General features: G+C 34.2%; 1 protein-coding gene across 4 annotated transcripts in view; it reads right to left on the reverse strand.

Moving 5' to 3' along the window:
• Window positions 1–223: 223 nt before the first annotated feature.
• LOC136038073 (transient receptor potential channel pyrexia-like) overlaps window positions 224–12857 on the reverse strand; it is a 53453-nt gene continuing 40819 nt past the window's right edge. For all 4 annotated transcript variants that reach the window (XM_065721060.1, XM_065721062.1, XM_065721061.1 and 1 more), the window contains 2 exons: window positions 12313–12511; window positions 224–6345 (listed from right to left, as the gene is read on the reverse strand). In XM_065721060.1, coding sequence (XP_065577132.1) covers window positions 4756–6345; window positions 12313–12511 — 1789 coding nt within the window. In that variant the 3' untranslated portion in view covers window positions 224–4755. The remainder of the gene's footprint in view (window positions 6346–12312; window positions 12512–12857) is intronic.

A 12857-nucleotide genomic window follows, 5' to 3' on the forward strand; every position in this document is an offset into this window, starting at 1 on the left:
CACTGGCGCACTTAGTTTAAGTTTAAATCGTGGCAAGTGAAACATCTATGAGTTCAATACATCAGAGTTCTATTCATTATTCTGGAAGAAAATTTTAGCATTAGGTCGCACGTGTTTAAACTAGACGACCGTCGAGATAGCGGTAATATGATACTTAAATATTGAACTCTTAGAAATGACAGTTAATAGCATCCTATTTTAGAAAGATAAGTCAGGTTGTAAGAATGTTTTATTCTTTTATTCTCAAAAAACAAACAAGTGTCTAGAAAATTCTAAATGGGTCTCATATTAATGGCTTAAAAGTTCAGAAATCATTTGTGTTTGCATGGGGTCTAAGTTCTCAAACCAAGGGAAAAATTCTGTGTGTAATCCCAATACATACAAGAAAAATTACGTATAAAATTTTACTTTGAGAATATGCCATGAAGAATACCCTTTACAATGCCGCAGTATGCCACATAGCTAGAAGAAAAAAGGGATGTATCGGCCCTGAAAAAACGAAGAACAGTTTTAGAAACAAGGTTTAGGTACATCATGTGACGAGTAGCCCCGTGAAAATGCGGTCGGAAAGGCACGCAATACAGGGAGAGCTAGAGACTCCTATAGAAAAAAAAGACAGGAAAAAGAAGTGACAAGAAAAAAGAGATTATAATTGCTGAATAGGGACATGCAATATAAACTATTATAAGGCTTCATACTATCGCTTCGTAAAATTTTTCTCAGAAAATCTTCCCCCTCCCCTGAAAAATAGCTCTCACAAAATACTCAACGGTAGAGAACATCCCTAGCTCAAACTTTCCCCCCTTCCCCACAAAAGCCCTCAAGACAATTCCAACTCCGTTGAAAATTAAAAAAATGCTTTGATATTTGATTTTCGACAGTTTTTGCAAATGAGGCCTGAAATTATACCCCCTCACCCATCGTGGAATATTGCCCTTGCAAATAAAAAATTCTCCAAAAAGATTAATTCTAAAATCATTTAAAATAGAGTACACGGTGTTTAATCAGAACGGAATATAAATAAATATTGAAGGATCATTTGTTCTTGTCTTTACACTGGTTTTCAACCTTTTGAAGCATCATTATTCTAGCTTTAAGTTCATAAAGTTGTCGAAGACAGAATGTACAGCATGAATGTGTAGATAAATGTGTACAGTAAATAGTGTCCCCAAGTAAACGTTCTACATAATGTTTCCAATTCTAATGTCAAAACTGTTACAATAATTTAATCACAAATAAATATGAAAAACAATATACAAATAGTAATACATTCAAGTAATAACACAAAAAATTAACGAGCAGTGAACCAGTCTTTAATTTCTAAAGATAACAAATACAAAACGAGTTGAAAATCACTCATTTGTTTGCAGGCAGTTTGCAGTTTGTCATTTGTTTACAGGCAGAGTCGCTGAGATCGGTCCAAAGGATTTTTCTCGAAGTGCTTGAATATAGCAAGGGATATTACGACCAAATCAAGAAGTTTGAAAAGACTGGGCCCAAAACCTCTGGGTTCATGCGTCGGTGGGATATGCTCACATTTTCCATCTTTCAGAAGACAGGCATAAAGGTGAAAAAAGAATTCACTGGGTTTTAATTAAAGTCGTTGCATAAACATTTTTTTTTGTAAAAGACATTTAGGGTCCAGGGCAATTTTTACCATTACCCTCCCAGCTTTGTCAGGCTTTTACACAGGAGTGATACGACCAAGCAAATATTCGTGCTTTTACACGAATGAATAATATTTACACGAATGAAGAACATGAATAATATGCATGCAGTATGTATATCAAAGTATTTAATAAGGAGGTATATATACAATCTATTAAGTAGTATGTATGCATGTCCAATTGAAAGAAATATTTTGCATCCAATGACCTGAATATTAGTCATTTTAATTAATCCTTGCTTTTACGGAAATACCTAGTGAACAAACTAAATTAAAAAGACTACCCAATTCTTTGATGCTAAAATCTTGAAAACAACTGAGTTAATCGATTTGGTCACACATATACATAGGACTTTTATTTGCATGGCAGGGGGAGAAGTTGATAATTTCAATGAGATCAGAAAAAAGGATGTATGGAAAATTTTAAATATCATGAACAAATCACAAGATGTTTGAGAGATAATATGTATGCAGTATGCCTAAGTGCGTTGAAGTATTTAATCAGCAAGTGTATTTAGTATCTATACGGCACATATCTAGTGTGTAGTACATATCTAGTATGTAGGTATATCAAACTGAGTTTTTAAAATTATTTACTGTCCATTGACCAGAACAATTTCGTCCTTTTAATTAATCCTTGCTTTTACAGAATTGCTTTATGATGGAACCAAGGTAAGGGTCAATTCAGTGTTTTGCTGCTCTAAATATAGGAAACAACTGAAGTTAATCAATTTGTATAAACATAGACGCAGCACTTTTATTGGGTGGAAGGTTTCACAACAAGACAACAAGACCGGAATAGACGGATTTATACAGAAATAGAACAAATTATGGAATAAATCATAATATGTATTGAGTAGGGTATTATGTGTTAAGTATGCTTAGGTGTATTTAAGAATTTAATCAGCGTGAATCTGGAGATCTCAGGGGTGGAGAATGGACACTAATCTCAAACATTTATACGTGACTGATAATGATGGCATATTACTTTTCGTTGGAGATTCAACACGAAACATTTCTAAGACATTTTGGCCTTACGCAAAATAAAACTGACTATGCACCAAAGTTAATAGGCAACACCTCATTAATTGTCAATAGACAACAGCCACACGATGGGTTGTATAACCAAACAAATTTTTAGACCACACTAAATAATGTCTATTATGAATTGGGGGATCAGAAGCAAAATAATAATTAGAGTTCAAGCACCAAAATGATGTAATACATAAAACAGGCATAGGATTATTAATTACACATAAACTAGGGCTGTTTACATATCGGTGTGACAGATAACAATTATACTGAATTTAAATTAAAGATCCAGGTAAACAAATGCTTGTTCGACATACTTTCTTTGGTGTTTTCAAGATAAGTAGGTCTGGCTCTAATACTTTTTTTCTTAGAATATCAGAGAAAGGTTTTCAGAAAAGCAATTTCTCACCAAATGGTCAACAGCCCAAAGAGAAAAAAAAACTTCCGCTCAAAAACACTATTTCTTGTAAAATTACTATTTTCAATATATCATTATCGTTATTTATATCAATTATTATATTAATTTACAATATATTAAAATATATTGTAAAATAAAATAATAATTATTATTATTATTTGTAAAAAATTATTTTCTCTGAATATACAGAGTTTCTTCCAATTGGTGTTAGCATTTGAAGTGGGGTAGTAAAGAGCCTGATTCTTCGATCCGAGAGTTAATTTCAAGAATAATGTAATATTAACTGCTGGAAAAGCTCGATATTAAATTTGTTGAATCTGGATAACACTGTTTTAAATTTACCTATTTCATTTCATCGTAGTTGCGGCATCCACCTTAACCAAGCGAAGAGCAAACTCTAACGCACAGGAACCGAAAATCTAAAAGGCGTGCTGAGAAAAAAACAAAACTGTCAAGTAAGGAAGAATTGTTATTTGAAGCTGATTCGTGTGGTGGAAACTGTTTTTTTCTAATAATCTTATTGGTAAAAATTTGCTGCGAAACAATATTTATGGGAATTTCAAAAAAATAGCCTGAAGACCTACAAAAATTGTGTCAGACCTGAACGAAAACTACACCCATTAGAATCAACATAACCGAAAACCCCATTTGGAAGAATTACCGTTCTATTTTTGAGCTACAAGAAAATGGCTTTTTTTGCATGGGAAGCAGTGATGTGTCTATTTTTTTTATTTTTCATTGTTCTTTACTACTAGTGGGGCACTGCAACAACATACAGAGAGGGCTCATTTAAAAGATAAGTTTTACGTTATGCCCTTTTGTAATTAACAAAACATAATAGTAAAACAGAATATAATTTTTGGCAAAACTACAACTTTATGAAAAAGTTGATATAACACATGTAATTTTGACAAAAGATATAACACATTCGTCTTTTGAATTCCCTGAGATATCGTAATGTTCCTTGGGCGGTCTGGATTACAATCATAGAACTAAAATAAGATACAAATTTTGACAAAAAACTAAATAAGATCCTTATCTATTCCGAGGAATCTTCAAATTTTTTTTACTAGATATGCAACTCTAACTCTCTAAAAATTTCCAGATTTAGTTAGACCAATAATGTACATCGAAACTCCTAGTTGACTATAGATACGAATATTTTACCATCATTATTCGTGGTAATCTACCCATTCATTGCATGCCGTGGAGAACAATATAACAACCCCAAATAAAATTTTGAAGCATATACTACTTTTCAACTTCCATAATTTTTTATGGTCTAAGCCCTCTAAGGCCTTAAACTGGAAATTTTGGGCTTACTGGTAAATGTAAGTTTTTTTCATTTTCCTTTAGCTTATTTTACGTTCGCCTAATTTCTTTTACTTAAGAAGTCAAACAACTACAGCGTCAGCAGAAATGTGTCTGCGGGACAGTTAAGGGATCTTTCCAATAAAGTATCGTTTTGAGAAAGAAATTAAGCATGCTCCAATTTATTGGCATTCATGATATTCCCTGAGGATAACGCTTGTCCCTTGGTGTCTCAACTGTTCGTTGACAATCTTTTGATTTTTGGGGTAATGTACCCCAAGAAACCCCATTTTTGGGGTAATGTACCCTGGGTTCATTGTAGATAAATTCAAGCTTGTGTTGAATTGCTTTTTTCGTCTAAAAGTAGTTTCAACGAAGAAGATATTTGCAAAACTTCTTTACGAAGTAATTCGAGATCGTTTTTAATTCCTCTCTCACAGTCGCAATTACAGCCTGAATTTCGAGATAAATAAATAATTCTTTCTCTACAATCTTTAGTAAGTTCAACAGCTTCTCTGATGCTCGGAGAGTAGGAGCATCCCTTTTTCTTAAAAAGATTTATCGAATTTTCCAAAATATGGGAGGGCAGGGCGGATGTTGACCGTTTTCCTCCGGATGGATAATAATTAAATTCTTCATCAATTTTTAACCCTGATATAAAACCATTCCATAAGCACTTTGGAAAGAAAACGTCAAAAACTCGACTATAGATAGCATTTTCTAAATAAATTAAATATCGTCCCTGTTTTCGTAAGCGCTTTAAACGACCAACTTTCACTAAACCTTGAATATCACTTACAGCTAAACCAATCAAAAGATTCATGAGCACAATGGACACCAAAATCAAAAACAAGCCATACACTAAGTGACTAGACCCAGGGGGTGGGGGACTGGAGTCTTCCGGGTAGAAATGGTTTTCAAATTCGCTATCTCCGGTCATCATGCTAAATGTACGCAGTAGTGAAACAAAAACGTCATTATACGCGTTTTCTGTGAATAATATATGAAATGTAAGTCCAAATCCAATCAATAAAAATGAAAATGCAGCCAAAAATTTGGTAATATTTTTTGCTACAGAGCTAAACATTAGAGTATACACACCTAAAGTTGGCAAACGACCGACCAGCATCATCAGCTCCACCCACCCAGAAAAGACTGAAGCAGCTGCTACGTGAAGTAGCCAATCATACTTAGTTTGAACAACTAAAATAATGCAGGAGGTTACAAGAACAACAATTTTCAAAACACTTTCAATCTCTCGAAAGAACTTATCTCTTAAAGCGAGCATTTGCAAAAATTCTTGAAAAACAACTAATAAAAGAAACGCAAGGAGGATTCGCTGCAATAGAATAAATTCCTTGAATTCACTTAACGTTTGGCCAACTTCAAGTCGACAAAACCCAAAAACCACAATGATCGTTACCCCTAAAACAAGGAAAATATAGGCTAAAAACCCTAAAAGGTATAAATGCCTCACTTTTTGCCATTTAATTGCTAAAAAACTTTCAACTAGAGGGTGTTCTAGTACTTCCTCTACTTTTTTCTCTGGTAATTCCAAGACTTCATCTAAATTAACCATCTGATTCCTCCTCCCTTTACTAAGCAACAGATTATAGTTATACTTTATTCTGAAATTTCTTTCACTCGGGGTCACATCATTACACTGTACTGAATCATCCATCATTTCTTTAAAACACTGAGGTCCATCTGGGAGGGACAGTATAAGCTTAATAGCTGAATTTTTGCTTTTTGTTCTGCGCGACAAGTCAGCACCAGTTGATGCAAGTAACTTTATGCACTCAGTTGATCCACGGTAGGCTGCCCGGTGGATCGGAGTTCTTCCTTCACTGTCTGCCAGTTCCAAGTCAATAGGGTCATAATTCTGACTAATTAGTAAATTCATAATTTTGAGATTTCCCTGAAATATAAGGAATATTTTTAGTCAAGTCTAGAAGAGAAAATTATCAACTATTTAACAGAAGAATCAGCGTTAAATTGAGCTGATTCTCCTTTTTCAATTTCAAAGGAAAATCAGCTGGTGATGTTTATTTATTTTTCTTTTATCTAATTTATAGTCAGCTGTTTAAGCACTGGTGTCTATTAGCTATCAACAGCATGTGCACGGTAAAACCTTTACATTTTGAAATTCTTAATTTTTGATTCATTCAATCCCTGCTATCCCAAAGAAGAGTGATAGCCCCCACCTATATCACATGGAGGAACAAATTTCCGCAACTTCTGACCTGTGTAGCCAAGCTATATCAGTCAAAATATTTCAGATCCACATTAACCTGCTGGTTTTTAGGATATATAGCACATTATGGCTCTGACAACCAACTTACAAAATTGAAGGAACAATTCCACAAAAATTTGAAGGCCGAGAGCCCTCTACGCCATGACAGGATTCTCTGCATGCATTAAGTGAAATATAGAAGCAATTTATGTGGTACGGATATGTCATATTTTTTTTTAATCAATCAGCCTAAATTACTTATTTTCTTTTGTTATATTCTTATCAATTTCAACAGAATTTATTGTCGGAAATAGGTTTGAAAATTTGCTACTGACCAAACTAGAAGGTTAGTTCATAACCTTATTCATAACATTAACCTTGTTCATAACCTTGTATAAGATTTATGTATATCGTTTCTTTTTTAATAAAGTCAAGTCTAAGTCTATGACCAGGAGGAAGTGATTTTATTTTATCTTCGGTGAATAATTGAATAAAAAACAAGTTTTTTTCAGCCGAAAGTAAGGAGTAACATTAAGACTCAGAACGAACAGAAACTATTCCGTATATGAAGGGTTGCCCCTCTCCTGAATGCCTTGCTCTTTCCGTTAAAGCTTTTAGCATTAAAAAACAATTCCCATTCTAATAAAAAGGCCCCTGTGTTTCAGGAGCCGTTCTAAAAAATTGGAACAAACAGTCAATCTTTAGCGTAAAGAGCGAGGAAGTGACGAGAGGGCCAAGCCCTTCATATACGAATGCTTTCTGTTCGTTTTGTGCTTTAATTTTGCTGCTTTTTTTCAGTTGATTTTTTTTTATTTAATTTCTGATCGTTTTTCAAATAATACCAGAAAATCTGGCTCACCCACCATGAAAAATACCCTTCCCTCACAGAAAAATCCACCGTGAAAATTTGCTCCCACGCAAGATACCCCCCGACAGTTTTATACTCGCTGAAAATTGCCCTCCCCCTCCCCGGCTAAATTTCTTCTAGATAAGTCAGCCTGAAAATTCTCCTTAGCATACTTTCATTTGAAAAAACAAAAATAATTTCTAATCGTTTTCCCGATCACTCCGGAAATCCTCCCTTCCATGGAAATTTTTCCCAGAAATCCAAACATGCTGAAAATAGCCCCCGGACAATTACGTTGGAACAATCTCCACATGCAAAACTGTGTTGGCAAAGAAAAAGTAAAACAAATAAAAAAAAATCGTATAGGAATTCTGTCAAATCCCCTCACAGCATAATTTGCCCTTGATAGTTCACCCATGGAAATGTATCTCCCCACGGAAGGTATATTTATTGGACCTTTCAACTATACTTAACAAAATGATTATCTCAAAATTTTGATCAGACTAGTTTATGGAAAAAATGGGATGAGAGAGGGGCTTGTTGCCCTTCATTCTTTTTGGTCACTTAAAAAAAGGCACTATAACTTTTAATTTCCGTTCGGATGCGCCTTCTTTTGATCTTCTAGGACCATTAATTAGATAAGATCACCCCTGGAAAAAGAATAAAAAAATAAACATGCAAACAAAAATAAACATAAACCCGTGATACTTCTTGTGACAAAAAATGCAAAATTCCCCATTTTTGTGCATAGGAACTTGAAGCTTCTACCACAGGGTTTTCTATTACGCTGAATGTGATGGTGCGATTTTCATTAAGACTCCTTAACTTTTAGGGGGTGTTTGCCCTTTTTTGAAAATCGGGCAAATTTTCTCTGACTCCCTCCTTTTGATGAGCACAACTAAACTAGATAAGTCTTATATATACGGAATCAGTATAATGAGCTGATTCCTTTGATGTACCTATTGTTATCAAAATTATGTTTTGTATAGTTTTGGTTACTATTGAGCCGAGTCACTCCTTATTTACGGTTCTTTACAACAAATTGTTTGAGAGTAATCTCCCAATTCTTCAGACAATAGCGGACTGCGTTCTGTGGATACCAGTCTTTGTATTTTATTGTTTATATGTTTATACTGTCCGTGGATAAATCAGTCTTGTCTATGCATAGAATTGATACTGGCTGAATTTAAAAAGCTGAGAAGAAACTTAATATAGCTGAATTAATTGTAAAGAGCCATTTCTGCTGCAAATGTTGCTTCGAGTAGACATTTCAGAGGAGTTTTACGACGTGTGATAAAAAAACAAAAACGAAAAAAATAAGAAAAAGGCAAAATATGGTTGATTTTGTTTTTTCTTAATTTTTTCATTCTTATTATTTTTTTTCGTATATCATGTACAACCAGTGTGGTCTCAGACCGCATTTATGCCAATAAGCTGTACAGCACTTTTTTTTGTTGGTGAATGTTATCAGTTACAGAGATACTACTGCACGAAAATAAATTAAATGACATTTATTAGTGTTTAATAAAAGCTTAGTATCTTATAGACAATCAAAGGTATCTGAGCTATGACATAGTCAAGTCATTTAAAACACAATAAAAATTGTCAAAAAGGTAGATGAGTTTGTTGTATGGTATCTAACGTCCAAGAACATCGTTTACCAAGTTGACTTCGAAGTTTCGTAATCTTTCTCTGTTTTTGTATTCAAGATTATTTATGGAAGGATTGTCCAGCCACCTCTGGACCCTTTGGGCTAGTAACTTGTATGCAAACTATAAAAGATTGCAGACAATTGAAAATAAAGCCATTGTCTCTTGGAAAATCGTGTACATTGTCTCTTGGAAAACATAAAAAAAAAATTTGACAGAGTGTGTTTTCCATGTTTTACATTTGCTTGTTATCCACTTAAGCCTTGAAGATTATACGAAACAAGAGACTTCAGTAAATCAAGGTTTTTATAAGCAGGAAAGGGTCAGAAATAGGGGGCTGAAAACACCTTCCCAAGACCTAGTTAGGACTGTCGATCCTATTCTGACGAGTTCCCTCACTTGGCAGAATCGTTTTCAATTCGGTGAAAGCACCTCAACTAAACATTTGACCTAAACACTATTCAACAAAGTAGTTATCTAATATGAGGACGAGCAAATATTATAAAACGCACCATATAAATTTTAGTTCAGAGGCGGTTTTAGGAGGAGGGAGTCGAGGGGGCACTTGTCCTGGGAGCAGAAATTTGTTAAATGCCTGATTTTTATTAAAATAAACTAGAAGGCGCTGTTGGTGGTAAGTATAAGCAAATTGAGTCATAACTTTTTTTTCCATATCTTCATCATCATTCCTTAAAAATAAAGGTACGTATTCCGAATTGAATTAATTTTAATGTTGTTCGTGATATATTGTATTCAACTTTTGTTGACAAATGAAAAATTTGTTAAAAATTACCTGCAAATTTTGGGAGGTAGGGTTTGAGGGCTAATAGGGAATTTGTCCCTGGTTTGAGAGAGGCCAGAACTGGTGCTATTCCAGCTGAGGAATATCCTCTCTTTCCCATCCCAAAAATAGCTTTTCATATATTATCTTCTTATCTGAAACATCTACTAAGATCTATATTTTTGAAAAGGTCTATTATCCATGTGACACTATTACAAACAGGTTAATATAAGATACAGAATAAGCTAATTGAAGGATCTAAAGAGAGCCAATAGAGAGCAAATGAGCAGGAGAGATACAAAGGAGGCTAACTAGGTGTAGAAAATCATAATAGCATATTACAAACAAAAATAATAAAGTTATCCAGCAAAGGCAGGCAAGCTCAGCAGCCCCCACACCTGGGGTGTAAGAGGGGACTAATCACGCGAGACCTATCATAATTTTTAACTTGTAATCCTAAGTTGCCTATAGTAATCATCCAAGGGTTAATCCACTGCGTCTGCTTGATGTTTTATGCTGATTGCTTTACATTTCTTCAAATTGCAGAGCCCCCTGTTTTGCTGTTTGTCTGTAATTTGCTGATACCTTACAGACCCTATCCTACCCAATACCAATGAGTGACGTACAGGAAAAAATCATCCTGACTTATGGGAATGATGTTATACCGCATTCTACGAAGGTGAAATTTCTTTGTGTGTATCTTGACTGTTTTCTTTCTTTAAACCCCGTATAACTCACACCCGTTCCCTCATACTCTGCCAGTCTTCAATGTTTAGAGAGCTAACTTACTGCTCTGCCTGGAGTAGTACCAGCAAGTCTCTTCCGTACTCACTTCAAAGAGTCCAAAACTTGCTAGTGAAGGCCTGTTCATCCATAAGTTCTACTATGGAACTCCCTTCCTTTCAATGTCCCTCTATCTTTCTCTACAAAGGCAGTTTCTTGGCGGGATTTTCAAGTCCAGTAATTTGCTCCCTTTTTTTTATTTTATCCCAATTTACATGTATCTCTTCTCTCTTTAATTCCATATATATTTATCTCTATCCTTGTTTTATTCCAGCGTTTTAATATTGTATGTGTTTCAGTATTTTCTTAAAAGTCTAGTGTTTTATTATTGTAATATGGGGCCCACTACCAGCAAAGCTTCTTGGACCAAATAACTTCTTGTGTTTGTGATTGCTTTGCTTGTTTTTTTTCAGTATTAATAAATGATTGATTGATTAATGATTAATCAAATGAAAAGAATATTTTCTGTTAATTAATTTGAGAGAAATCGGCTATTTAGATCTATAAATCGAATCCAGTCAGGGACACAAGATCACTGAATAATGCTGACGATTTTTCACCGGAGGGACCAGACTGAGTTCCTAGTTTCGATAGTTTCTTTTAGTTTTTGCTTTGCTTAAGCCAATGTTTGTCTAAATTTTTAGAAATGAAGAAATATTAGTTGCTGCAGGCCAGATTTTACTATTTTGATACTATTTATATAAAATAATTTTAGAATTTCCAGGGAATCGCATAGCTGTTTCTCTCTTCAATCCTTCTTATATAGAAGCTACGCAAAAGACACAAACATAAAGTTTTGTGTGTCACGCAGGTTAGTTTTTCAAATTTTAGCATATTTTTTATGCATAAGTTCTATATTTAAATATCATTTAATCCAGATTTTTGGTTATTTTTAGTCTGCTGCATAAAAAACAAGTAGCAATAAGTAGTTGTAATCGAATAAAATAAAATCGAATAATTAATAAAATCGAATAAAATAATCTGTGATGTTACCACTACAGAGCTCCCACATCCAGAGAAGCTGACAGAATTTTGGCAGCAAGTTTCAGATTTCCTGCAGCAAAGTTTATAGTCTCAGCGACACTATTCTTTCATATTTTCTGCGTTTTCCTACTTTCCCGTTTTAGGAGAGGTGCCAAAGGCTGGTTGCAAAATTGGACTGAAATACCTTTATAGACACCGAAGCATTTCACAGAAACTCCCACAACTGAAATTAATGACGAATATTTCCAACGTAGGAAAGCCGGGAGAATTCCAGCTGAACTCCTAAAGAAAAGTTCACCGTCTCAGTGACCTTTGAAAAAGTTCTTTGAAATATTCCATCTTTTCTTCCTTTTCTATGAAGGGCTTTGACTAAAGGTTGATACTACCATGAAACTGGAGTCCCCCTAATCCTGTGTATCTAAGCAACTTAATATATCATTTTATTTCGGTGTTTTTATTAATCCAGATTGATGTTTAACCTTATATGTTTAATTAAAAAAGAACCGTAAAAAAAAATCAAAATAAAAGAAACGGGCAAATTTTTTTTTTAATATTTGCTATTTTTCTTTAAAAAAAACGACAAAATTGCTCAAAAATTGAAAGTTTACCTTTATAGCGGCTATGTGCAATGGCGTACATCCTTCCTTGTCCTGTAAATTTACTGGATGATGCTCACTTAATAAAACATTGACTACTTTTATATCACCTATGGTAACAGCTTGATGTAGGGGCGTGGCCTTTGTTTCTGGATCAATACAAAAAGACCCAGCACCATAGCTTAGTAAAAGCGAAACAGCCTCTTCATATCTACGAAAAAAAACAAACTTAAAACTAATTCATGTTTTCCATCCATCCTAAAAAATTACATAGAAGGGATCTAGCATCTGGTTTGCTTAGCTCTGGTTTGTTTAGCTTAATTTCTCAAAAAACTTCACTTTTTTAAAAGAATCTGAAGCAACTGACATAGCAAATTTAATCTAGTAGTTTATTCAACTTAATTTCTATAGGTAATTACAAAGCATACCATACAATTTTTATGTCAAATTTTTCTCAAAATCTTCGATTTTTACTGTAAATACCTATGTTTTAGACAAGGGTCTTGACGCTCCCTTCGTATACCCTTTGAACACGTTTTTAGGGGCATTTGAACCGT

This window comes from Artemia franciscana, chromosome 17, assembly GCF_032884065.1.
Source record: "Artemia franciscana chromosome 17, ASM3288406v1, whole genome shotgun sequence".
Classification (NCBI taxonomy): Eukaryota; Metazoa; Arthropoda; class Branchiopoda; order Anostraca; family Artemiidae; genus Artemia; species Artemia franciscana.